Below are 27869 nucleotides of genomic sequence, written 5' to 3'. Positions count from 1 at the left end.
TTGCGAATCTATTATTAAAACTTAAAATCTATGTTTACAGCTTCTCTGTCTATTCAAGCTTAAACCATTGAGCCTGTAACAATGGTTGATGGTGACTTACCCCGAAGCTCTTACAGCTGTAACGTGAGACGAAGGTAGTTCTGCAGTGTTTGGACCGCATTTCTGTTTTTTTTTTATTATTATTATTTGTAAATAATTTAAAATCATGCATGATTTTTCCTTCTGCTCAAAACCTTTGTTCTATTTTGTGTTTTTGACATAAAATCTCGTTAATAATACATCGCTGTATTTTAGTTGGTGAAGGAATAACCTTAAAAAAAAACATGCGTTGTTTTAGAAATGGATGTTTTCTGCTTTGTATTGTCTATTGGAACAAGACGAGGCATGTGCCGAGTATCGAGCACGTTATCGGCACCGTAGGAGTCTAACAGTTGAGGCTTTAGGTGAAGACGGATAAGCCGTGCTGCTGTAACACCTCCTCTGTCCACCGGTCAGGTGTTTTGGAGAGGACACGTGCGTCTCCATCCCGGACATCAAGGCGGTGGTCATGGTGCTGCCGCCCAGTGAACCCAGAATCACCATTTCAGGATCCAAGCAGCTCGTCAGACCCGCCAGCGTCCTCCGCAGCCCGCTGGGCGTGGCGCCCTTCAAAGAGCTGCGGATCACCAGCACGGTGATGAAGAGCGACAGCTTTGGGGGATGTGAGTGGACACACCTCTGAGCTTTTTTTTATATATATATATATCTGACATCTTATTTATAATTCCAGACCTCATCAATGCAAACTTTTTTTTTTTTCCTACTCGTATGTTAAGTAACTTTGTGGCTGTGTGTGCAGTCCGCCGGCCAGGGGTGATGGAGGTGATGCACAACCTGGACTACTGTGATGTGCTTGTAATCGGAGACGAACTGGAACCAGAGAGAGAGAGCCTGGAGATTCAGCACAGCGCTTTACTGGGAAAGCACCTCGATGCCACCAACTCCACCTCTGGAATATCAATATATGGTAACATCACTCATAAAACCTCAACCGTATCTGTCAGAAATCTTAATAAAAAATAAAAAAATCTGGGGAGAAAAAAAAAACCCATCTTCTGTTTTAAATCAGGAGGTAGGAGGGAAATGTCCACTAATCTCAGTGAGTGAAGCAAAGCAACACATTCATCTTTACATTTTATTTATTTACGTTGATAAAAAGTCAAGTAGTTTAATTAAAAGGTAGCTGAAAGGAGGTCAAAACCTGGGAAGCAATTAGTAGAGATTAAAAATGTGTGAAATGTCTTCCTTATTGTTTAAAAGTCCATAAATTTACACTTTTCTTTTTAGGTAAAACTGTGAAGCAGTGAAACAAAAAAAATAAAAATAAATAAATAAATAAATAAATACATTTTGATTTAACCACATTTTTCATTTTTCTGTGTCATTATTGCTCAGCTACAGTCTGCACCAGAGACATCAGAGGCAGAAAAATCTATTTAACCGTCCTGCAGATTTTGAACTGGATATGTAAATGTAGGGTAGTTTGTCAGTGGGTTTTTCTGTCCACAGGTGTGGACTCCATGGCCCACTATGAGCAGGTCCTGAGGCAGCTGCGCTACAGGAACTGGAGACCCGCCTCTCTGACGGAGAGAAGGTTCAGACTTACCTGCTCCGAACTCAACGGACGCTACACCAGCAACGAGTTCAACCTGGAGGCAGGTTTTAGGGCTATTCATAAATATTTTTCTCTTTTTTCTCTTTTTTTGTGCGTTAAACTGTGTGCCTTTCTTTGGCCTCGTCTTTGAGGATGACGGCTCTTTGTTCCTGCTCCGTTAGATCAGCGTCCTTCACCACACTGCGCCCATGGAGCACGTCAATCACATGGCCGCCCAGTCCCAGTACATGAGACCGGTCCATCACCCGCTGATGATCCACACCCCGAACTCACACATGTCAGGTAAGCCAGTGATGAAGAAGTGGAAAACATATCCTTACCTGGCTGATTGGTCTGATCACATGGATTTCTCCTTTTTCCTCATCAAACTTGTTCCCACCTGATGATAATTTGTGCTGTAGCATTTTAAAGCGCAGCTCGTCCTGTCTAAATGTTAGACATTTAATTTGGCGTGCTCCTGACCTCTAAAATGTCACCGGACCCCATGATGAGATCGAGAGAGCTTCAGAAAGAAGGTCAGATCTGATTATGAGTACGGTAGAAGATGTGAAGAGGTCTCAGAAAGAATTTCTATTCCATATTTCCACAGTATGAAAAAAAATATGTAGAAGTGAAGAACATTTAAAACTACTGCCCTGTTTCCTGTCAAACTACTGTTAAATAAAATACCAAAACCTTTAAAGAAAAGGAAAATGTGAACAGAACAAACACAGATGATGATCTCAGTGAGAGCCTGTGGAGTAAACGTCAAACATCTCATAGCTGTAAATGTGGAGTGAAGCAAGTTCAGCCCTGAAGTCCCTGAAGTTATTCATCCAAAGCGGGTGAGACTATAGCTAAGAAGAGGAAGGTTGCTCTGATTGTTTTCCTCTGATAGATAACACAGTTTTGATGATGCCTCTCACAGACCCAGGCTGCCATTATACATGGATTTCCTTGACAAATTACTCATAAACAAAATTTATGACACAAACAGAACATGGTCACTACAGAGGAAGCGGTCAATTGACTCCAGAGAGAAAACTTTCTGACAGGTTGTAGTTCACTTCACTTTCTATGTGACATCAAGAAACCCTAAAAAGTGACTGACCTCAGTAGTCGATGATTCATGTAGGCTCCCCTCATCACCTACCTCTAAAATGCTTCCTTTGGGCTTTAGATGTTCCATTAAGGTTCACAAAGTTCTCCAGGTTTTTAAATTAATCAAGATATGATTTTTAATAAAGTCTCCTGTTCTGTCCTGGGCTGACACTAGATTGGAAGAAGAGTTTGCTTTAACCTACAGAAGACAGCTTTGTAGGCTACCGCTGACATCTGATGTGTTTGTGACAGTTTCTGCAAGTCCATTTCGGTGCATTCATACTCTGTCTGCAGGTTGGATTGTAATGTCTTGCTTTCGGCGTAGTTCAAATGAAAAATGGATTGGAGGTTATTTAGAAAGCAGGAGTCTTAATTTTTTATGTTAGATCTATAACTAGTGAGACTAATGAGTTCAAATAAAAGGTTAACTTATGTACATTTAGTTTCCTTCTCTGTGTGCCTTTTTCATCCCGATGAATTGCTGGTGCTCTAATCTCACGGTCAGGATTGCCAGAGAGGGTGCAACCAATCAAAACGTAAAAGATGTGGCTCGCAGCGAGGGGAAAAATAAAAAAAAGTGAACAGCTGATATTCCAGCTACTTGCTCTTTGAAGAGTTCAGTCTTGTGTAAACATTCTTTGTGCATTCAAGAGTGATGCTGGCGCTGCACATGATGCATTCACTGAATCAGTTTCCGCTGAACCTTGTCGCTCTTATCTCTCATCGTAATCCTGAGGCTCGGGCCGCCACCAAACCATGAACGTCTTTTGTGCTTTACATGTCTCCAGCTTTGTCTCTTATTAAAAACACTTTGAAACTGAAGTGACGCTGCTAGTTCGTGATTGTCTTTTCTCCGCCAGGTCCAGCGCCCCCTGCAGCCACAGTTGTCATTGTGGTGTGCATCGCCGCCCTGGTGATCATCGTGGTGATCGGGATCTACAGGATCCACGCCACGCACCAGGAGGGCTCCAGAGACGAGGAGGATGAAATCAAGGATCCAGAGTCGGACTGGGAAGGCTCTGGGCTCAACATCACCGTCAACCCCATGGAGGTAACCGAGAACGTCTCGAGTCTTCAGCAGGTTTATCTATCTCTGATGCAGTGAACACGACCGCCGGCTATGGATGTGAGATCTGGATTTTGTCGCCTAGGACATGAAAGGACCCCAGGCGCCGGGAGAAGCTGCGAGAGGAGAAGAATGTGAGGAGGAGGATGAAGAAGACGACGTTGAGCTGGTGGGAGGCATGACGATCGTTGAATCAGACAGCAGCGATGAAGACGAAGAGGAGGGGAACAAAGGAAGACAAGAGGTTAACGGGAGGAAGCAGAAGGGGAAACCTGAGTGGGACAGTTCATGTGGAACATACTGAGCACACACACAGGAATCCGTCTACACAAACACAGTGGCTTTATCTTTCTCAACTGCAGACACACACACACGCATACACTATGCAGGCATTAACACATGCTTGTCACATCTACACACACACACATAAATTGTCTGATAAAATAAATTACAATCTTTTGCTGGAAAAATACATAAATTCTCCCATATTGTCGTTTTTGAAGTAATATCGCCCTCTTCTGGACAAAGTCAAACATTATACAGTTAGCTGCAGTGCCACAGTTCTGGAAGTCATTGTCCGAGTGTTTGCCATTATTCCCGCCTCCGACAGTGAGGCAGAGCATCCATAAACACACAAAGTAAACACATGTGTCATTTTATCATGTGTGTGTGTGTGTGCGCAGACAAGTCTGAAGTTTTTCTTCATAACACATAAAACTCGTCTCTTGTCCCAGAATTTAGTCCAGTGTGTTACAAAAAGTATTCATACTCAAACCTCAATGTTTTTAGCTGGGATTATACGTGATAGAACAAACAGAGAGTGACATTTAAAGCCTTCTGCAGCCTCTAAGTTTTCTATCAACTTTCATCCGTCTTCCAAAGATCAGCCTGTCGGTCTTTGACGAATAAGAGCGTCCCTACAGTATGATGCCGCCTCCTCTACTTTTCCCCCAGTAGTGATGATGCGTTCAGGCTCGTGTGTAGTGATAGTTCTCCTTGGCAAAATGTTATGTTTGCATTTAATCCAAAACGTTCAATGTTGGTCACATGTGAGCAGAGCATCCAGCTCACATGTTTACTGTGTCATCTAGTAGGCTTGTGGCAAAGTGAAAATGGGGATTTTTTAAAAAAATCCATTTCTTTTAACAATTGCTTTCACACACACAATTTTGATACTTGGCAGAAATTGCAAAACTTGCGATTAATGGTGGATTGCAAGAAAACAAAGTAAAAAGAAAATAAATAACATATTCTCACTATGTTGATGTGAAAAAAAAACTATTCAGGAAATTCGCAGAATATATATATATATATATATAGCCTATCAACAGATTCTCCCACCTGAGACTTGATTCTCTGCAGCTCCTCCACCGCTACCACAGGCCTCTGAGCTGCTGCTTTGATTAACGCTCTTCTTCCCAAGCCTCTTAATTTAGGTGAAATCTCATTTCCAGTCCTGTTTGCAGTTTTTCCTATGCATATCGCAGATTTAAATGTCGAGACGATGGATTGAGCAGCACTTCTTGAAATGGCAGAGTTGCAGTGGATTTCATTTATCTTTCCCTCTTTCACATTTGTGAACTCGTTTGTCCTGGTTCATCACATAGAATCCCTTCGAAATGTCTGGTTGTAAGAAGGACAAAATGTGGAAAAAAAATAAAAAAATGTTTACAAGCTTATGAATACTTAAGCAAAGCTCTGTTCACCTATCCTAACATTACTTTTTGTGTTCACGTCTTAACCGCATCGTCTGCAGATCAAACATATGAATACACATGTCCACAGGTTAAATATATGCATAAAACTTTTAGATATAGATTATTGAATCTAAATATTCTGTGTGGTGTAGCGATGTTGTTGCTCAGTGTCCGTCATCCCCGTCTGCAGCCTCACGCCTCCCTCTTCTGGATGAGCAGCGCTGTGGCTCTGCGGCCTGCGCATCGTCAACACTATGGGATCTCTCATTACAAAACATTCCTCTTTTCTTCTATGTTGCATAAAATGTCCATGCCACAACAGATTATGCGTAGCAGCCATCCCTCCACTAGTTTTTGCTAGGCTTTTAAAGCTAACTTAATCATGTTTTGTTTTGTTTTTTTTGTTGTTTTTTTTTATCCCAAAGGCTTTTCTATCTTGAATCGGAAGTCTTTAATCGCATTAAGCTACTTTAACTCAGACCTGAAGGCCAACACTGGCCTCAAAATGAAAGGTAAAGAGAGGCGGATTTTTTTTTTTTTTAAACTTGTGATTTCCTAGTTTGGTTAAAAGCAATATGTAAGTGAGTCTACAACTTACACAGGACTTTCATGATCATAGGCATCACCATGACTACTACCACCCAGCATCACCCTGCAGCAAGGTTGAACTCTGAGAAACAGCGATAGAAGATATTTTTATTTTTTCAAGTTTAAATGAGTTTTAAATGTAACGTGTAAACGTAAGTCAGTCTGACTGAGAGGTTCCCGCTCCATCTCCTCATAACCTCATAACGTCGTCAATCAGAAGTTTACATCCACTCAGCATGCGCATGACTATTATATCACTTTTGGACTTCGATTACACCTATTAACACACACACACACACACACACACACACACACACTACAAAGCTGGGTGCACTAATTTGATTTTCTTTTGAACTTTCTCTAATACACTCAATGGCAAATTAGATACTAGGTCAAATATGTGCACACACCCTAAATATTAGAATATATGTCTCTTAGCGTCTTGCAGCGAAAATAAATCAACCAAACGAATAATACACTCATGTCGATAATGAATGGATGTAAAAAAAATAAATAAAAAAAAACTGACCAGAACTATAAGCATTCAAGTGTTGGTGCTTTCCTCCCACCCACTGAGACAAAAGCAGTTTATATCCTTTAGACGCTTAAAGGGAAGAGCTGACGTGAAAGTTTTTCAGAGTTCGCCTTCTCTGAAAGGTTTCCATAATCCACATCTGCATCCTAACGACAGCCCCACAAATCCAGCTTTTAAAACGTACATTTCGTTTCAAACGAAAGGCGACCCACAGAGCGCGTTATGCAAACGTCACCACTGACCGAGCCGCCCAGCTCGACGACGGCAAACCCTCCTCTGTAAAAATCTGTGAAGCGCCTCTTTGAACTCCCACCCTGAACCTTTAGAGGAAAACCGTTTCTTGTCCTGCAGTCACTGACCTTCCTACGTCCCTCCGGCTGTGATGGAACCAGAGTCATCCTCAACTTTGACGACACCCTGAATTCACCCTACAGATTCATATTAAGTGTCCAGTATGTAGAGTTATAACCCGAGGAGGCTAGAGCGGCTGGAAAAAAACCCGCAGCTTGGTTCCCCCCCCTCCTCACCTGTGATGTATGTGCTCTCTAACAGACATGTCGCGTGTCCACCTGTCCTTTAAAACACCTGTGCTCGTGGCGTCACCATTGTGAAACGACTGCCCTGTTTTCTTTGTCATAATATGCTTCGTAAACATTAAGGATAAAGAGGTTCTTTTACATATGAAACGAAACCCTGTAAAAATGTTTAAGACCGTTATTTTATAAATCCTTTTCCTTTTCTTTTTGTAAACTAAATAGTTGGGATTTATCTCTATCTGGTGGTCATCCCACAGCTTTCTGTAAATGGATCAATAAAGAATTGTTTTAGACTCTACTCGGCTCTGCTTCCTGTGTCTGCGGCGTCCGCGCGCGTTCCCTGTTTGGATCCTTCAAGGCTGCTGTTGCTAAGCGTTCTGATGTTTACGTTTGTTTTGATGGAAAACTCAGGTTGATGCAGGCGATGTCTTTTACACGTCTCACAGCATCTGTTCCAGCGTTTGGGCCAGTAAAGAATATTCTAACCTTACGTATGCAGTTTCTTTATTTGCTCTTGTCAGAAGTGAAGCCATTTCTCTGCCAGGGTAAAACCGACATTAGAGATAAAATTCAGATAGGTTCTATTAAAGGTTTATTTCTTTAATAGAAATAAACCTAATATTAAATAAACCTAATATTATTGCATAAGAATATAACACTGTCATAAACGCGACGTAACGCCTGTTATGAACACGAAGGAGTCTTTATGAATGTTTATGTCAGGAAGTGTCATTTGGTAAATATTGACAGTTCATGCAAAGTTGCTTTAAAGGTTGGATTAAAAGTCTATTAAAAATGCCAACTTTGAATTATTTGGTAAATAATTTCACCTAACCCCCAACCCCATCTGTTTGGCTCTTCAGGGTTAAAACGGTTTATGTTTCTACGTATAAATACCAATCAGGATCTATTTGGTGTATTTGTCCTTATTACTATTGCTCAATGTTTTTACTCAGCCAGACAAATAAAATATGAATATTCAGATACATAAAGGGGAAATGTTGGCAAAATATTTGCTAAAGAAATCAGAAGGCAGAGTGTTAGGAAGAGCAAAACTTTCTTAAAGAGACGGAGGTCCAATTTCAAGGCGTAAATTACAAAGTTAGATCTTCTTTTTTTAGTCATATTTGATTTATGTAGCATTTTTTTAACAACTATAGATAACATTGACTGTGGTATAAAATGTCTCTATGTGGCTGAAAAAATGAATCCTGTTCCTTTAAAAGCATGTGTGCTGATGATTTTCTCTGGTTTTACAGCATAAAGAGATGAGAACGAAGGATGCCGAAAAGAGAACGATCTGCACTTAGAAAATCTTAGTCTTGTAAACAGAGAAGAAAGAAAAAAATGAAACTTTAATTTGGAGGAGGTTCTTCAAGAAAAGATGGAACGAGCCACAGACAGAAATGTCCAAGCACAGAAAATCCCTTTTCACCAGCTTAACGGCTCAACCAAGTCAATAGCTATTAACTGCATTCTTGGCTCTCTGAGGTCCGTTTCAGCATTATTGAACATGCAGTGCTTATCGGTTAAAAAGCCACATTAAGCTACTAATTAGTCGATTGTATTTCTCCCTCCTTGGGGACGCAAGAAGCGTAGAAATGCACATTCAGCAGAACTGAGGGCAGAAAGCAGCGTGGCAAGACTTCATCTGATGAAGCCCTGAACAGTCGGTGTTGCGTCTTCATGGGACTTTAACTTAATGGTTACCTGTCTGGTAGTTTCATTATTTTCTGGAAAATTGATAGAAAGAAAAAAAAACGCTTTGTGGCACGGTGTGGAAACAATCATCTTTTTAATATTGAATTAAAACTCACCTTTCTGGGTTGTAGATGTGAAATTGTATCTCCAACTTGAACATTTTATTCATTGAATCAGTGATGGTTCTACAAGATTGAACGTTTTAAAACAAAGCTAATCAATGGTTGAATCACTTTTACTCTAGCATTCTTTTGAAATATAAAAGTCCAGTACTGTACTAATACGTTTTCATTTATTGACTTATAAATGAAGTCAATAAATGACTTCATTTATTGAAGTCATTTATAGAACCAGGATGGTTCTTCATAGCAAGAACCATCCTGTAACTGGGATTAATTAGGGACTAAATCAATTTCCATTAGCTCACTAGTGTTGTCTGTTGTCATCTCCTGTGCAGCGTTTCATTTTAATAGGTCTTATGCTGCCATAATAAGAGCCAATCGCTGAAAACAGGGAAATAATGATGCTCGTGTGTGTGTGTGTGTGTGAGCTTGACATGTTCCTGTTTTAACAAAGAGTCTTGATCCTGCAGCTGGAGGAAGCATCAGATTCTGTTAGATTGAAGTCGATTGCAGTTTTCCTCCTGAATGTGTTTTATTTACCGCAGCAGGAGCGGCATCAGAAGCTGAGTAACTGTTGACTTCCTAGGGAGGGGGGGAAAAAACTGCTAAATGAACATCAGCAAACAAAAGGCAGGAAAAATTGCCACATTGTTTTCCCTCCCTTAGCACGTACAAGAGATTAAAACTCACCGAGGCAAAATTAAAAATGCTGTAGCAGTCTGAACCCCCCCGGCGAACCGCCAGGCCCATTTCCATCTTCCTGTTGGTCAATATATTGTTTCCTTTGCTTCAAACTGGCTGAGGTACTGTCTTTGCATATTGATGAGCGTCTTAGAGAGGAGTTCTTCAAATCACGTTGCTTCGTTTGTGCTTATCGTTTGCAAGCAGAAGTGGATTGAAAGAAAAAAGGCGATGAAGTGTTTTAATGTCACTTGGCTTTTATTCACATTTCATACTTCTAATTGATTCCACTAAACTCTTGAAATGGTCCCATTCTCCTCATTCCAACCAGTAAAAACAGAAGATAAGACCATAACCATCGCAAATAATAATAATAATAATAATAATAATAATAATAATAATAAAAGCAGCATTGAAGTAACAAGTTTGAGTTTCCGTCTCCCTTCATCGTCAGCATCGTCTTAACAAAATCAACCTGAATGTCACAAACACACAACTAGCTTGTGATAAATAAACCCTAACTCCATCCTTTCATTATCGGATTTAAAAGGTTTCATACTGAACAACACAAATAAAGTTGGAAAAAGTGACTCAAGCCATTTTTAAGGAAGTAGAAATCGATTGGTCTCGTGGTTGTGGACTGGTCGTCTATGTTCTGTGCGGATCCAGCAGCACACCTGCCGGGTCCAGAGGTCCTGCTACGGCCTCTCTTACAGGTCCAGTCTAACTCTGGTCTCCTAAGAAGTGAAAGCAGTGGCGTGGAGAGCTGACACACACACTGCTTGCTACCAAGTGAGCTACAGCGGGGCGCTACAAACAACAGCCGGCGTCTCTACGACCGATGGCTTCCACCGAAATAACTTTGGTTGTGATTTGACATTGTTGTAAGTGGGTTAGTGTCACGTGAGGATTGATTGTTTTCAAAGAAACGAAAGACTAGCTTAACCAAAACCGAAAGGTAGATTTCTTCTAACCGATTGAGAAATGAAGCCCCTTTCAGACATATTGGAGGAAAAGTTGTGCATCAACACTTGGATCTTCTGTCTTATTTCGTAGTGTTTCTCCCACAGCTGCTTAGTGTGGTATTGTGAATTAAATTCAGTGAACAGATTATTTTTTTTCTTACTGCTATTTTGTTTTTCTTAAGTTTAAAACTTCTTTACCGTTATGAAGATGCCACTGGATAACATGTAAGTGATCACAGGGCGGTAGTAAATCATTTTATTTAGCTTAAAATGCCCTCATTTGAACTTTGCCTAAGTTTTATTGAGTAACAGAGATTATTTAGTTATGCACGGACATGATGCTAAAAAAATACCTTTGTGTTTCTGTTGTGCGTGAATGCATCTAAAAAAATAAAACAGCACATTTTTTGAAAACTTTGGACTTAATGTTTTTCACGATGGACAGAGCGCAGCATGTAACATAGACGTTTATGTGAAGTGTACGCTCTGTGAAAAAAGAAACTTGGACAAAGAGTCATTTGAGTTTTTAAGCAACTTCATATACATTTAACTAAGCACAGAAGGTCATTAAACTGAGGCAAATAGGCTGTAAAGACCAGCTTGTAAATGCTGCAAGATGGCCTTTATGACCTTAAAGACAATGATCTATACTGCTCAAAAACATAAAGGGAACATTTCACTTTAATTTTGTGTGTGGCTCCAAATCCAGGCCTCCATTGGCTAATAAATTTGATTTCCATTGATGATTTTTGTGTGATTTTGTTGTCGGCACATTCAACTTTGTACAGAACAAAGTATTCAATGAGAATATTTCATTCATTCAGATCTAGGATGTGTTATTTGAGTGTTCCCTTTATTTTTTTGAGCAGTGTATATAATTTTAAAGATGGAATTAAGTAAAAAAAAAAAGAAAAAAAAAGAATGAACATAAATTAGTTAATGATATAAGTTTTAATTTAGTTCAGAATGATTATGTGGGGAACTATGAACATGTTTTATTCTAGTCTTAACACGTAATAGCCGAACTTGGATCAGGTTCTTCCTAAGGCAAACTTTTCACAATACTGCAAATTAACCATCATATCTGTTTAATATTAAAAAGTATATATTTAATACAACTAAAAACTAAAGAGTCACCAGTTGTGAGAAATCAGAACTAGTTCTGGTTTTATAATTCAATGTCAAACTCCACGTTCTCATGCCGAGGAGTTGATTAAGAATGTTTTAATTTAAAGCGTTGAGAAGAAGGATTAAGAAGAGTGCGGTAAACGGCATTAAATGTCTGAAAAGGGGCTTCGTTCTCTTCAGATAAGGATGTATTGTGTGGATCTGTACACACACCTCCCAGATGTGTGCTGATGTAATCTGTGTGCAGTGTGAGCTGATGGGCAGGCCTGGGGTCAGTCACATAAATACAACATCAGTGCTAAAAATCCTTTTGGACATTTTTTGATTCTGCCGCCAGCCACCTGTGCCAGTGTGGATTATGAACAGACATCAGCTGCAATGATATGGTCAGTGAGTGAATGTCAGAAAGGCCTCCATGGATGGGATTAGTGTGCTTACTTTCTCCTGTTTTTTTTTTTCTTTTTATTATTATTCTCACCACTAGATGGCGATGTTTGCTTTCACCACCTAACAGCGCTGTGCCATCAGAGGATGGGTTTTCAGTCTGGATGAAAGAGACACTGATGTGACGCTGTCATCAATAATTTATTTCAAGTCTAAAACCAAAAAAAGCAGCCTAAAATTAATTTTAAAAAAAGAAAAAGAAGAAGCTGGTGTGGTCCGATTGTTGGAAAGCCTGAATTTCCTCTCCTCCTCTGCCTCCAGTTCATCTGCCTTCGTCCTTATCCGTCCTTGTACGGATTCATGAGAGCTGCGGTGCTCCGGTGTGGACGTTCTTCAATCAATCATCCCCTCTGTGCGACCTCAAGTTCACCCTTTCATCGTCCATCTGCAGAATCTCTGGTGGCCTGCTCCTCGTCCTTGTTGTCCCAGTTGGATCTGCCGGTGTCGGTCACTGGTACTGGAGGTAATTTTTGAGGGACTGGGGCAGAGGGAGGCTCTCAATTTCCTTGAGCCGTTCCCGACCCAACGCCAGGCGGGCCGCACGTCGACACAGGTCCATGAGCGGCAGGGGCTCCGCTGAGGAGAGCGGAGAACAGAAAGGGTTAGAGGAAGCTACGTTAAATTGTCTTTTCAAACATCTACAGCGTACCTTCATACTCGCCGAGTGAACGGAAGACCAACACAGCAGCTCTATAATTATTTTCATGCATTACTTAATGGCACATGTTGCTAATGACTCCTGAGCTTATGCGCAACTGGATCATTAGCGCGCCACACTGAAAACATAAGCAGACCAATGTTGTTGGGGGTTTTTTTTTCCCTCACTGCCGTTTCAGAGGAATTGTTAGTGAGGTAACAGATGCTACAGGCTGCAGCACAACATTAACAGAGGAGACAGGATGCTGCATCATGAGAAACTGGCTGAAATATGGTCTAGTATGCAGATACGGGTAAAAATGATTCACTCCCTGTGAAGGATTTTATACTTTGTCACAGCCAGAGAATAAATAATTTCGTTCGAGACCGACACAAAGTAGTAGATTACGGTAAAGTGGAAGGAAATGGTCAAAGTTATGAAAATATTTAAAGTGTAAGTGTTTTTGTTTTGCTACGTTGGTTATTTAGGGCTCTATCTTTATTTTTCAGTGCAAATTTTGACATTTTCAGAAATCTGAAGATAAAAAAAAAAAAAGTAAAGCTGGTGGAAACATCCTTCAAAAATCTCACTGTTGTAACCGTGGCAAAAGGCAGCAGCACAAAAATATTTACTCCAAGACGTTGAACACAGGGATTTAGATTGTGTTGGTCTATCGTGTGAAATCCCTGCAAAATAAATAAACTCTGATTCTAATGTGACACAATTAGAAATGAGAAAAAAAGCTCAAGGATTTGAATATTGTTGTAAAGTGCTATAATGGCGAACCTAGTATATTTGATGAACATTTACGATGAAAATAAGTGGAAACCAGATGCAAACCATATGGCAAATCTGACAGCTGACAACCTTTTAAAGTTTTTGTTCGTTTCTTGGCCATTTAAGATGCTTAAAGGTCTAAAGTAGATCTTAAGAGCTAAAAAAATAGGTTTGCTAATAATAAATGTGAGACCAGAATATAGATACTTAAAAAGGTTTCACTGATTTGTATCAAAAATAAAACCCCACCTCACCACTATCTTAGGATGATATACGAACATTTACAACGCTTATGAGAAGAGAAATCAGTCATAGAAACGATCACTGTTTATGTCTAAACTCTAAACATGTTTACTTCAACAGCTTTGTGGGATTTACTTGAAACCAGACTAAAGTGGTCATTCTGAACTGCTTCTCTTTCTCAGCCCCATATTTGTTTACGGAGTTAAAAGAAAAAAGGAGACGGTGTGTGGATCTCCTCTGAGAGGACATCTGTGTCTTACAAACTCAAAGCCCGCTTTAAAAAGGACGCTGGAGCAGAGACGGCCCATCGGTCCCTGCCGCTCTCATTGAGGACACGCACACGGTGCCATCACCTGTTGTAGCTCTGTCCTCTACCGCCCGCTCCTGAAGCTGCAGCGCTCTCTGCATGCATGTGCTCAAGGTTAAACCCACTGGATGAAAGACAGCCCACCCTCCACACACACATTCAGAGTCACAACACATAATCCACCCATCATGAACGTGTGTCCTTGCACTGTCACTGTCACATTAAAGCTTAGAAAAGGCACAACTTGTGGACAGTCGGTAGTTTTTGTCTGCTTTACCCTCTGTTTGACTCAGGACAATGCTTTCATCCTGGAAACCACATTTAAATCAAAACTATAGACGAAGCTACTGATAAATAAAAGATTTGCTACCGTGGCCATGTGTGGTGCGTTCAATTTCGCTCACGATGGGAACGCAGTCAAATTGTTTTTGCTGAACCAAGTGCCTTAAGAGAAAAAAAAAAAAAAAAGTATTTCATCTCATTAATGAGAAAATGCAAAATAAAAAATAAAAAATTCTTTCATCTGCAAAGGTGCAAGATCTCAGCATTTCATACTTGATGAAAAAAGTTTTTAAAGAAACACAAACAGCAAAACATGATCATTCTTATAAAGAAAAACAAAATCGCCTGATTTTATCCAGCTTTGAAATAAAATCCCAACACAAACCCTTCACTATATTTCAGAGCATGACTGCTTATTTACTAAAAATATGGAAATAAAGAGCAGCATTTTTTATATGATTTTTCGTTCTGTCAGTATAGTGGAGAAATATGCATCTGCTGCTGATTTTTGATACAAATGTTGATTTAAAAAAAAAAAAAAAAGATCCCTCAGTTTGGGGATCAACACAACCAAAGCTGGAGTTTTGGAGATGCTAGATGCTGAAATCTATAAATCACATTTTCAACCTCATTCAAATCCTTACACTTGCCTGTTTATCAAATGATGGACAAATGTTCACTTGTTGACTAACATGCCTCACACCAGGCGATATGACGACAGGGTAGTAAAACGCAGCTGTCGGTGGTCATAATCTTATGCCTGATCGGTGCAGGTAACAGGATGTGACAGGACCTGATGCGTTAAGTTTGGTCTAAAATAAAAACCATCATGCTTCACACATAAAGCTGAATTATAATGCTTAATGAGCGTTATTTTACGCAGTAAGAACAGCATGCAGTGGGACTTTGCTGTGTTCTCGCTCTGAAAGCTGCTGAAGAACAAAGCAGACTCCAAATAGACCAGAGATGCTAAGCTGGCTTTAGTGCCTTGCTGGCCAGAGACCAGCGAGGAACAGAGTGTTTACCGACACCTGCTCGTGATTAGTGCCCCTTTCTGTTCCAGCAGGGTAACATAATGCAGACAATTTGCTTCACGTAAAAGTATCTCTTCACAAATAAGCTATAGGGACGACTGAATCCAAACCAAATATACTGGAAAAAAAAAGAAGAAAAAAATTAATCGTCGCAACAAAACTCGCTGAAAACTGACAAAGACAGATGAATGTTGGGGATACAGTTTCTGCAAGGCTTATTTTAGTTCAGGCATAAGTGGCTAATTACCTCTTTTGGAGAAAGAAAAGCCAATTTCTTGTCCTGATTTGTAGCTGGAAGCCCGTGTGTGAGTGCAGGAGACTTATTAAACTGCAGTAGACTGGAGCTGGGAACTTCCATTTGCTGCTAGAGACGCTACAACATTTTTTTAATCACAGCGAGCTAACTGCAAGGGTATTTGTATGTGTGCATGCGTGTGTGCGTGTGTGCGTGTGTGTACTTGTCAAAAGAAGCAATTTAACAGCAAATCCAATTAATTTGAGTGTGCTTGGAGGCTCTTCAGCGTAGTTTCTGTTATGTAGAGGCGGTCTAAGCAGACAGCAGTGTGACTGCTATCAGGAGGGAGCCAGTGTCTTCTCTGTGTGTGTGTGTGTGTGTGTGTGTGTGTGTGTGTCTCCGGCTTTTTACTCTACTCTCCCTCTCTCTGGAGAAAACACTGAAAATGTAAAAATATTACCAGAGAGAAGCAGACTGAAAATGAAAAGATTCACAAGCTGTAACTCCTACCTCCTAAAATAGAAACTTAAAATCAAAGGAGCTCCAGAAGTTCGAGACTCATCAGGTTTACCTTCAGAGATTTCATTTAATGCACCTCATTAGTCCTGCCTGTGGAGACCCCGAGGAATCCCAGCGTAACTTTTGGGTCATTTACATATTATTTGTCCGCTAAGCATTGTGTAATTTGAAATTTAAGAGGTTTACAGCCTATTTATTACCCTTCTTCATTAGGGATACACCAGATCTGAAACACAGGAGGAGGCAATTTGATTGTAATCAAACGTTTTACACTTAATCTGCCCCGTCCAGTGATTGGCTAGCTGGAAACTAAAAATGTTACCCGTTTCTGGATGGCATGTATAATAATCGAATATGTTTTCAGGTGCGATTTGAGTTGAAAAAGCGTCAATTAAATCTATTGTAATTATTATTATTATTATTATTATGTTATTTATTTATTAGGAAATTCAGGCTAAAACCATATTTTACTATAAATGTTTTATTGCTGGTGAGTTCTAGTTTAAATTAATGCGAAAAGGGAGGAGAGGGGGAAGTATCCTGTTATTAATAAAGGAGAAATTCAAAATAAGTTTAAATTTCTTCCAGCAAGTCAGAGCGTCACAAAATCCATAATCGGGAATTGGCCACAAACTCCCAGCTGAGTTCATCCCCGGTCTTAACTGTTTCAACCCGAGTTCTGCAAAGTGTTTGTGCGTACAGTTCCAGCTTGAGCTGACGGCGTTGCTCTATAAATGACAAACTGAATAAAAGCTCTTCATTAATCATCAGCTGCCTTCAGATGTTCATAATGGCCTCGTATTGCACGATAACTCTAATTTGCTGGGCTTAATAACTTCCAGGAAAATGCCAAAAACAAATCAAGGCAAAAACCAAACCCCACTTAATGACTCCGATTCCATCGCGTTTGATTCTATAAGTTTATCCTTAAGTGAGAAAAGGCAATAAAGCGACAAACCGTGGATCATCAGCCGCTGGGTCATTTGCGTCTGCGTCATTACGCTTTCAGAGCGGAAGGGCTTCATATCGCAGTTCGACCAGGAGTTCAGAAAAAGACAGCCATGCAGTTTCTGATACATTAAGCAAGCTTCTATTTATGATGCATTTAGTTGCTGAACTAGTTTAGTCAGAGTTTAATCGTTTCATAATAGCAATTTTCAAAGAACAGGTAAACATTTCTCCATTTTTTTTTTAGCTGGACTAATATACAAGAAAGTAACAAAATACTCTAATGCAAATAAAAAGAAGAGAGGAAAACCTTTCTCTTTTTTTGCAGGTTCTCTCTGCTGAGAATCAAACCAGTAACTTGTTTTTTTGTTGTTGTTTTTTTTTACCTTCCTTAACCTCTCAAAAAGAATCCCTTCAAACCTGAGAGACATCAGGGTGAATTCTGGGATGAACTTCTGCTCCGATCACACGTCTTTCTATGAATATGAACCGAGACTCCCTGATCCGCTGCAGCGGGAACAACGAGTCATATGGGAACGCAATGTGACACGACGCCTGTAATGAGATGCAGCACAGAGTGGTGAAGAGCCCGATTTATAGTCTGTGGAAAATGATAACGGGAGTGAGGGCAAAAAATGGCAAGAGCAGCATCTCTTTGTAATGATGGATGTAAAAACTAACCTGAGGGGAACACCGGAAGAGAAATAAAAGCCGACAAAGGTGCAGGTTTAAAAGGGGGCGGGGGGGTTCAGACAGAAGAAAGGCTTTTTAGGTTTCTTTTGCTCAGAGGAGAACACACGTGAGTTTTTTCAGATGTTTATATATATATGGAAACAACATTCATAGTAAGTTTAGAGGCTCTACTGCAGCTGCCTCTTACTTGTGAACCTGAACACAAAAGAAAAGGATCATCAACTTCTCTGCTGTACCGCTGACTGCATCTAATTAACTCTGCTACATTTGTGAGGAAAACTCTAGCTGTGAAGTTTTATTATAGCTAAAGTGGAAGCTGGAGGGTCTAAGTAGTTATATTCATATGAGAAGAAAGTCAAATCTAACTTCCCTGAAAGTTGAAACCTTTTATCACGCTGTCCAGCACATCAAATCCAACTTTCTGAATAAAGTCACAGTTTTTTATTCCCTGGTCAGATAGTTGAATTATTGCCAACCATGAGGTTTGTTTCTGACAGGAATGGGACAGACATCTTGCAAAAGGTAATAAGTTAACGGAAAAGGAGCATCAGTAGAAAAATAAATAAATAAATAAATAAATAAATAAATAAATAAATAAATAATCTACAGATTGGAATGCCTCCCTGCCATCACCCTAATGTTCAGCTCAAGTCTGCTTTCTGACTGAGGCACTCAAAGACATTAATATTGGATGTTAGTCCAAAGAAATACATGAAATGATTGTTTTAAGGCTAAAACTGTGAGGGGTATTAATAATTTTGATCTTGAATGCATGTTCTCCATCACCAGTGCTGCAGATGTCCCTGAATAAACAGAAAAAGCTGCAAAAACAGTGACGCCACTGTAATGTTTGCTGCTTCACATTTCGGTGGAAGGATATCAAGACGGCTACGCCAACAAGGTATGACGGGATGAAATGTTATTTTCCATTTAACTCGACCAGCAGGGAAATTAGAAACGGTAAGCTATGACTCTAACTTGCCTTCGTAAGCTATTCGACATCTTTCTGTTTGTGCTGAGTTATGAATATGACTGCAGTTCAAACTATAAACCTTAATAGAGACGAGTTGTGGGAGATCCAGATTTATTCAAATCTATTAAAACAGCCCTCTGTTTTTTAATAGTCCGTTACATGTATCATAGCTCAGTTTTAGAAAGATCCAACATCATTCATATGTGACGCATCATTAGTAATCATTCGCACTGAAAACATAATCCTGCAAACCAAATAGAACAAAATGAAGTAAAATGTCACTGTTGTAAATAAGAACAAGATGTTACGATCTCATGTTGGAATTAGCCTCAAATTTGAATTTCCGAAACAAATGCCTGCAAAGTCCATGCAAATGAGTCTGGATTTAAAAGAGTGCTTGCAGACCACCAGGAGCTGCTGCCGGCTGATTGACGGGAAACATGGTCCCAACAAGAGGCCTGTCAGCCGAAACAATGGAGGGGATTAGAAAACGTCATCGTCAAGGTGGCAAAAGACGCTGGTTTCTCTCAGTCGGCTGCGTCTAAAATTTGGAGCAGGAACAAACAAAACGGGAAGGTCGTGGAAGGGAAGCGTCCAAGTAGACCGATGGAGACGTCAAAGTGTCGGGACAGAAAACGAAAATTAAAAAAAAAAAAAAGAAAGAAAAGGGAAGAAAAATATTCAGAATCGGGAGTCTGTGTTTGTGAGCAAACTGCAGAAACTCAGCTGAAGAAAATGTAGTTAGAGGTAAACTGATCTCAGCGTTGGAGGACAAGCTTTAACCGAGCTGTGTGATCTCTCATTCTGCACCAGCCAAAGAAATGCGATATGAAATCACATCGGATATCTTTAGAGGAAAATGATCTTTTTCTTCTTCTTCTTTAAGCTTCCTCTTCATCTCATCTGTAACTCTAAACTTTCATTTTCTACCCTTGTGGGGGGTTTTTTAGTGCTACATAAATAAACCTGGTAGGGACTCCTCCATCAATAAATCCCTGCTGCTGCTTTTTAAAGTTCTTCTTTTCTTATTCTAAAAATCTCGAGCATTAATCACCTGGTATATTTTTTAACAAATCTATCCAAGTTGAGAGAAAAAACACCTCCTTAATCTCTAAATGGCAATAAGGGTAAAAAAAAAAAAAAAAGACACATCTCTGTTTAGCTTGATGACAATACAGGCATTATCCTGTTAGCTATGAAAGTGCTTTCTAAGCCTGAGAGGTTGAAGAATTAACAGGGCCGTGTAATCCCTTAATCCTTTAATTAAAGTCAATATTATTTTAAAATGGGGAGAAAACTGCAGTTTTAGGGTTTTCTTATGTTGTGCCAAGTTAGGTACCAACCTTTGTCAGCTTATAAGCTTGTGCATGCAGAAAAGGTTACAGCTAGCAACAGCTCAATAGTCCAAACAGCATCACACCTGTTAACCCGATGTCAGTCCACTGACCCATCGCAGTGTTTTCCAGTTAACAGGAAACGTGCAAAGAGACAAATATTTGCACAAAAGGAAATCCACAAGTCTGCCTTGCAAGCATGATGACAGCTAGCAATGCAGATGCAAAGAGCACAAACAAATGCAAGCTCACGAACACAGGAAATCAAAACAGGAACACACACACACTACATCTCAAGAAGGAACCTGAAAACTTCATGAAAACACATCAACCTTATTATTAACATGATTTAGTTGATAAAAAAAAAATAAAATTATCCAACAGCAATCATATAAAGATGTGTGCCAACGGAGTAATGTTGAAAAAGATATGAAAAGTCACTTGGCAAAGCCATTAGTCTTTTATCTTTTGTTGCCCGGAAACGGACAATTTTCAGCTCAACTGATCCTGTTTTTTGTTTGATTGGTGCAATCAGGTCACAGTTCAGAGTTTCAAAAGTCTGAAACTCAAATGTGAAAGTCATTACAGACATTTAAAGAGGAGCAGCAAAAGCAAATGAGACGGATTAGCAGTGATCGTCAACATCTGACGGTGTCATCCAGGACATGTCACTGTGGAGTATTGTCTCTGCAGCTCAGACAGTGAGCTGTTTTAATTTTCCTTTAGGATGGGTAAAGTATTTTTAATTTGATTGAAAAAAATTTTTTTCTGTATTTTAAAAGAGCAAAGGCTGTTTTGCAGTGACAATGAGCGCTCAGAGCATGAAGGATTAAACAAAATACTTTGAACACCGTTGGTTATAGCACTTAAAGTGGTACTGACACTAAATCTCCAATCAGCGCATCTCCAAAGTTATTTGGTTGTTTAGTCGTTTATTTCAAACTTCGGGAGGGAACAAGCACTGATGCTTAATTTAACACTTTAATTAGTGGAAATTGAGATTACAAACACCCAGAAGTACTGCAGACTTGAAACTTGGCAGGGAATAATGATTTCCTCTTTCCCCTAAAGTTAAAAGTCAGATGTAAATGGTGTTAGAGGGGACTTTCTTCAGTGTGTGTCAACATCAAAGCTTTCTGAAATACACATTTAAACATCTCTCTGCCTCCATTTGACGCGTATCCCGGGAAATCATGAAAAAGACGCAGCAGTTACTCTTCACACATCAATGAGAAAGGCAGAAAAAGATATTTAAACCTCACTTGGAAAAAAAAAAAGACACATCTGAGCCGAGGTAGGGATTAGTCGATGGTGTGTCTTCACTCTTTTGAGCACGGTTCTCTCTTTTTCAGGCGCACTAGAAACTCATCTCTGTCCACACAGTCCGCCTTATTCAGAACCGGCCCTGCGTCTTCTTCCGTGCTTCATTATACAGCACCACCAAATGTTTAGCGCAGTTACCCTTCAGGAAGCCGCTGTGCAGAACTGATGAAGTAATGGAGGATTTCTCAGAAAATCCTTTTGTACTTAAAGAAGGATGCAGCCGCATGACGAGAGGTCTGATGGATGCAAACAAAGACCGTCTCACACAGATTTAAAAGAAGCACTCTTCTCTCAAGTTGAAACTACACATTCGAAACATTTCAACAAAACTAACGGTGGCGCTTGAGACATTTAAAAAAAAAAATATATGACTAATGTGTTTGCGTCCACATTGGTGTCACACAAAGAGGTGGGCACTGTGGGCAGATCTGGCTACTATAGAGACGAACGATGGCGGGAGTACAAGGCATGGTGGTGTTTCTTTTTAAAGCTCTGTTCTCTCTTTACCGTGCAGAATTACTGTAAATCCGATGTGCGCCGTCTCCTCTGGGATGAGAGGAGAGGAGATAAGAGAAACAGGAGGAGGCAAGATGTGAAAGAGAGGTGGAAAAATAATGGTGGCGGGGGAGGAGGACGGGCCACGGAGGAGCAGCAAACGGCTGAGACGATGAAGAGGAGAGCGATGTGAAGAGGTCAAGGGAGCAGAGAGGTGGAAGGAGTTAAAGGAAAGCTACATAGCAGAGAGAGTACTAATGTCCTTTACTCCATTGGGAGAAGGGGAAAAACGTATCTAGAAAAATGGCAACTTCAGGAGGAATCTGCTGAAACACAAATCAAAACAGTAGTTGTTATTCCTTATGTAATTTGTAGGGAAACTCCCCTTTAGCAGACATTTCGTTTCTTCACAAACAGAACTCCAAAATGTGAGCAAAAGCCAGAAAAGCCTAGTTTTAGCATATCCTGTATGTGTATACCAACTCTGCAAAAGTGTTCCCCCCCCCCCCAAGTCAACAAACAAAGAGTTGGTAAAGACAGAACGGATAAAGGGAAAACACGAAAGACCAGAATGAAAAAAATGTTGCTGTCATGCGAGAGAGACCCCAAAAAGACAGCTGTGGCTCTGGTATAGAAGGTCTTTTAGAAAGAAGACGGGGCAACGTCCCCCCACAAACACGTGCACACACACAGACATAAGCTTTCTCATGTGCAGCAGGCGAGCCTCTGCCACCAACCTGACAGACAGACTGAGATAACAAGCCAGCTGATCCGTCAGCAGCTTTATGTGTCGGGTCAGGCCTTGTGTGTGTGTCTGTATTTGTACATGAGTAAGGACATTTTCCTGATCCTCTGGGTTTTTTCCAATGAGCTCTACTAGTTAGGCTGAGATGAACGGCATGAATTAAGCTTTTGTTTGGGCTAGAGTTAGGAATATCCTATGGTCAAGGTTAGAGTTAGGCATAAACGCAGCTACTAAAATTCACAACAAAGTCCTCAGATTGACAGAAATGAAATGGAGCGTTTGTGTGCTTGTAACTTTTTCCTCAGACACTAAAGCACCAAAACAAATATCACAGGTACACAAAGCTGTTTCAGGATGATATCAGCAGTTTTACACTTCAGAGAAAACGCAGCGTTTAGTGGTGCGTCATAATGAGTAATGTTCATCTCTACATCCAACTAAGTCAGAGCTTGTCGCAGAATGCAACAAGCTTATACTTGATGGCAGGATGAGACGCGTTAGGCGGGGCTGTGTGGGATAACTGATTGAGTCTACCTGACAAAACACCTAAACACATGAGGCAAATCTTGTTATTCTCACTGCGAGAGTGAGAGAGAGAGCTACACTTTTGGTGGCTAACAGGAAGGCTGTGTTATTGTTTGGAGCCTTCAACCTCAACATGCAGGAATTGGGAATATCGTCACACTTTAGAAACCTCAGAATAGAGTGGAGACCTGGATACACTAGAATCAGATTGACGACACATAATGTTCTCTACTTTGAACTTAACACCATCAGGCACAATAATATGACCACCTGCCTAACCTGATGATATTGATGTTGGCAGTGGACTTGCATTTTGTTGTCAATGACAACTACAGTGTCATGTAGGACAAATGTGATCACATTTTGTGAGCAGAAGATTAAAGATATGCCAGAAGTCTGGAGTAAATCTCTACAAAATGAGGCGGATGAGTCATGTAAAGTAAAGGATGTGAATTCCAGAGGGCACATGTGAGTCACTCCTTCCTCTCAGGCATCACAGTCATTACTTCTTCGCCGTTCACGACTTCTGTAATTGATGAATCAACAAGGGGCACACCTGAAAACACTTAAGGCTATGTTCACACATTTCATTCCTAATAACGACGGCTTCCTGTTCCACCAGTCTCACGATGACTGCAGATTGTGCTGGTGCACCGGGGGTCCGACGTGTTGTGTGGAGGTCCAGAGGAGAGTTTCTGACATCAGAAGAGGCAGAGCTGATGCAGCTGCTGATGCCTTTGCTGCTGGACAGCATTAGGGGTCTAGGAGAGGCTCAGACGTTGGAGGTCAACCAAGGAAAAGGAAACAGCTGTCGAGAGTCCTGTCTTAATATAACATTTGAAACGCAGAGAAACGGAGTCGGATCAAAGTAACGGCGGTGAGCAGAAGCAGGCGAGAGAGCTGTGGAGTGAGGAGAACACGCTGCAAGGGAGTGAAGCGATGGTACCTCTCCTTTCACATGTACAAAGGCTGAAGGAGGAATGGAGCTGCAGAGAACAGCAGCTAAAAGGGGCTGGAGGCGCACACATATGTGGGAATCGGGAAGGGGAAAAAAGCATCAACAACTGAACACTACAGATACAAACAAGTGGAGCCAGGACACAAATAGAGGCTGGAGGCAGAAGCCTGAAGACAGAGACTGAGGATAAAGAAGAAGCATGTGGAGCTGAAGATAAAGACAGAGGAAGACAGAGAACAGGATGTTATAGCAGAGCTTTGGAGGCTTAGGGGCAAAGAGGACAGGTGGGAAACATGCTGCAGGTCAGAAAGGCCAAAACAAAAGATCTGCAATAGAGGTGGAGAGTGAGAGAACAAAGAGACAGGAGCAAAGTTAAAATGAGTAAAGAGTTCATCCTAAATACTCGCCTAATGGTGTATTTCTGATGAAGACGAAGTGACTATTTTAGGTTTAGATTGTGAGAATGTGATATAAAATGCTTCTGACCCCACCTTTGACTTCTGAAGCCAGACAACAAAAGCCTGTCGCTGCATCCCAGAGCTCTTTAGCGGTAAACCAGCAGCAACAAACAAGAGAACAACCGAGGTTCCTAAAATAAAGCTTCAGAGGCCGCCTGAAAGAGTTTTACTCCCGTTCAACAGGGACCCCTGCTGTCACTTCCTGACATCATCTACCAAAAGCAGCTTTAGGAAACACACTTCACTGCTGAATGCATGCAGATGAGCAGCATTTTGAGGATTCACCCCTTGAGCTTTTCTGTCACACGGAAATGTTTCAGAGGTTTAAAAAAAATAAGTTTAGTATGAGAGAAAGATAACCTAAGTACACGCAACAGGCTTCAAATGATGATTTCATTCATTCATAGAAAAGAAAATGGCTAATCCAAACCAACTTTGCCTTGTGGGAACATATAATTACCCCATTGTTATGCTATGAGTTAAAATGTGATTAATTGCATTGCTCTGGTTTAGTCTGCCTCGTTAATTCTGCTTGCTATCAGAAAATCCTGAATACCTGCATAGAGCTGGGAGACATTAGAAAATCTTGCGATATTGGTGAATATTGCAATATCAGTTGCAATATAAGCCTATTTTCATCCTTCCTCTCTGTCACATGTTCTTCCTAGATTCTGCGAACTTTGGCCTTTTGGGCAATGTCCTGTGTGTGCAGTGTGAGCCTCTGCTGCACTGAGACAGACCAAATGGATTCATATTCCATCAGCATGTCAAATGCAACAAGTTCATAACACTAGGAATATTTTAACCAAAAGTTACCAATCAGTTCTTTTCAATACGAGTACTGAACTCACTAATATTGTGATGACAACATATATATGTGATATCCAGTCATCAGCATGGCATCTTAAATCCAAGCACAGATGATCACACATCAGAAGAAGTGAAGGTTTTGATTTGGCCTAGTTCAAGTGCAGTCGTGTACCCAACTAAGCTTGTCTGGCATCACTCTGAACAGGACGCTCTTGCAGAAAATCTTTCCAAGATCACTGAATTGACACATTTATGCAACAGAAACAAAAAACACAGCAGGGCTAAATCTCTCCACAGTGACATAAGAGACTCATTGGTAGTTATGGGCAACAATTAAAAAAAGTCATTTTTATTCTTTCACATTTTCAGAGAAAACAAGACAGCTGTCGACATTATGCTCACCCCCTCTACTTCCGGATATTTAAATTGTAAATATAAAGCAGGTTTTTATCAGGCTGTTTGGTTCACTGTGTAAAAGCTGTGCAGTCATTTTCCTTCAGACTCTCGGTGTGTCTCCTAGAATGAAAAGAAAACTGCTAATCCTCGTCTCTGGCTCGCTGTCAAGATGCAACACAAGGTCAGTCGTGTTGTAACCACCGTGAGCCCAGGACGTCGGCCAGGATCAGAGGAGCCTGCTTCAAACTCGCATAATCAGAACAAAATCTCTTCGCTCCTGACACAGGAATCACTCCTTTTCAGACTCGGGAGTGACCGTAAGAAATGCTAAGAAGCTAGAAGGTTAAAAGTCGCCATGTTTTTGTTGTTTTTAAAGAGAAATGCAAGTTGAAATGCCAGGGACGCAAGTGAGGAGATATATTTTATTTTGCTCCGACAGCCTGGTTTAATTAGACATGGAGAGCAGCTGCAACGCTGATAAAGTCTGAGGAGCGTTCTGTTTCCAGACAAAATGATGTTGACAGAGTTTAAATGGGACAAAACTAGGTAACAGATGCTCCAAGCAGACAGTTAAACTCTTCCCACTGTAGAGTTTAACTGCAAACACATGCATGCATAAGTCTGTCTGATGGGAGGAGGCGCACATGAAACCACTACAGTCAATGTCTGTGATGTTTTGTTGGGTTGTTTTTTTCCTTGAGTGACGCATCTGTACAGGTCTAAAGAATGAAAGCAATTTTGTTGAATTCACTAGTTTCACTAGTTTGTATTTTTTTACATTATTCGCAAGGTTTTTGCAGTCGCAAGGTCTAGTTCTGCAGACTGCTAAATATAACTGAGACTGAAAACTGAATTCAATTCAAATGTATTTCTATAAAATTATACAATAAACAAGTGAGATAAATTTAAATTCATAATGTGTTAAAGTTATTTATATGTATCTCAGCAATAATGAATTATTTCAAATTGTCTCTGCAGCAGTTCACGACAAAACTCTCCTAATGGCTTAATCTCCACCTCAGGGGATTAATCAATTAGATTAATCAATCAAACATTTGATTGATTGACCTAAACCAGAACACAACTGGAGACCAATCAGATTGATTATCAATTGCTTCTATACTGCTAACTGCTAAAAATAAAAGTAACTAATAATTACATGTGATTCAAACATATAATACAATAAATTCATCTCACTGTTATTTTTTTGATTATCATTATTGATAAATGCGTCATCCGGAATAATTACTTATTGACTCATTGAATTTTGTCACTTCTGACATTCCATAACAGCTCTTGTGAGACACGGCTGTTTTACGTTTCACAGACAATCGTTACTGCTGTCACACATATACAAGGGCCACAAAATGACAGCAGTCGCCTGTCTTGGGTTTTAACAAGACCATTACAGGCTGAGAGTCCATTTCCATTAAAGTAAAGTGACACTCGAGTAATGCAAGGAAGCAAAAGGGAAAGTATTTAATAGGGAAATGGAGTTTCCATTCAAACAGTGAGCTTCTAATAGACTGTTACCAAAAACAGTTTAACAGGAGGCTACAAATAACGTCCTCCCTGGTTCTCAGCAGCTCTTTTGGATGTTAAAACTGCAGCTTGGGGTAAGCACTCATCATCCCAATGTGCAGCAAGTATCACGTCAAATATGCTTCACTTTTGTTTATATATACATACACACAATCTTCTCGGACTGATTCACCTTTACTAACCCTAAGACTCATAAACAAATCATACAATCTTCAACCCAAAGCCGCTGAGGTGAAACGACCTGCGGTGTAACTTCCCAGTCTCACTACAGTGAATCACTGCATGATCACATCCTCTACTCTTTTTGCTCCAGCGCACACCTCAATAGATGTCCTTGGTTTATTACAGCCATCAATCTCTCTCTCTCTCTCTGACACACACACACAGTCACAGGGGATTAAAGCTCACTGATAAAGTTTTCATCAAAAATCAATGCTT

At 40.3% G+C, this 27869-nt stretch overlaps 2 protein-coding genes across 10 annotated transcripts in view; one reads left to right on the top strand and one right to left on the bottom strand.

Annotated features, from left to right (window-relative positions):
* The first annotated feature begins 288 nt into the window (after window positions 1–288).
* LOC103147031 (calsyntenin-2-like) lies at window positions 289–27819 on the top strand. Of its 2 annotated transcripts, XM_016677999.1 has the most exons (9): window positions 289–701; window positions 839–1006; window positions 1549–1694; window positions 1816–1936; window positions 3595–3785; window positions 3886–4138; window positions 5407–5412; window positions 10489–10492; window positions 27807–27819. In XM_016677999.1, the coding sequence occupies exons 1-6, from the start codon at window positions 548–550 to the stop codon at window positions 4102–4104; spliced, it is 999 nt and encodes a 332-aa protein (XP_016533485.1). In that variant the 5' UTR covers window positions 289–547; the 3' UTR covers window positions 4105–4138; window positions 5407–5412; window positions 10489–10492; window positions 27807–27819. The 2 variants fall into 2 exon arrangements, with proteins under 2 accessions (XP_016533485.1, XP_016533484.1); XM_016677998.1 differs by lacking the exons at window positions 5407–5412; window positions 10489–10492; window positions 27807–27819 and having other exon boundaries at window positions 291–701; window positions 3886–5068.
* The window catches only part of LOC103147003 (SPRY domain-containing SOCS box protein 4-like), a 67683-nt gene continuing 51301 nt past the window's right edge, over window positions 11488–27869 (bottom strand). For all 8 annotated transcript variants that reach the window (XM_016678001.1, XM_016678000.1, XM_007565130.2 and 5 more), the window contains one exon: window positions 11488–12773. In XM_016678001.1, coding sequence (XP_016533487.1) covers window positions 12646–12773 — 128 coding nt within the window. In that variant the 3' untranslated portion in view covers window positions 11488–12645. The remainder of the gene's footprint in view (window positions 12774–27869) is intronic.

This window comes from Poecilia formosa, unplaced genomic scaffold (assembly GCF_000485575.1).
Source record: "Poecilia formosa unplaced genomic scaffold, Poecilia_formosa-5.1.2 Scaffold172, whole genome shotgun sequence".
NCBI classification, from domain to species: Eukaryota; Metazoa; Chordata; class Actinopteri; order Cyprinodontiformes; family Poeciliidae; genus Poecilia; species Poecilia formosa.
This window is presented reverse-complemented; position numbering and strand designations above follow the sequence as displayed.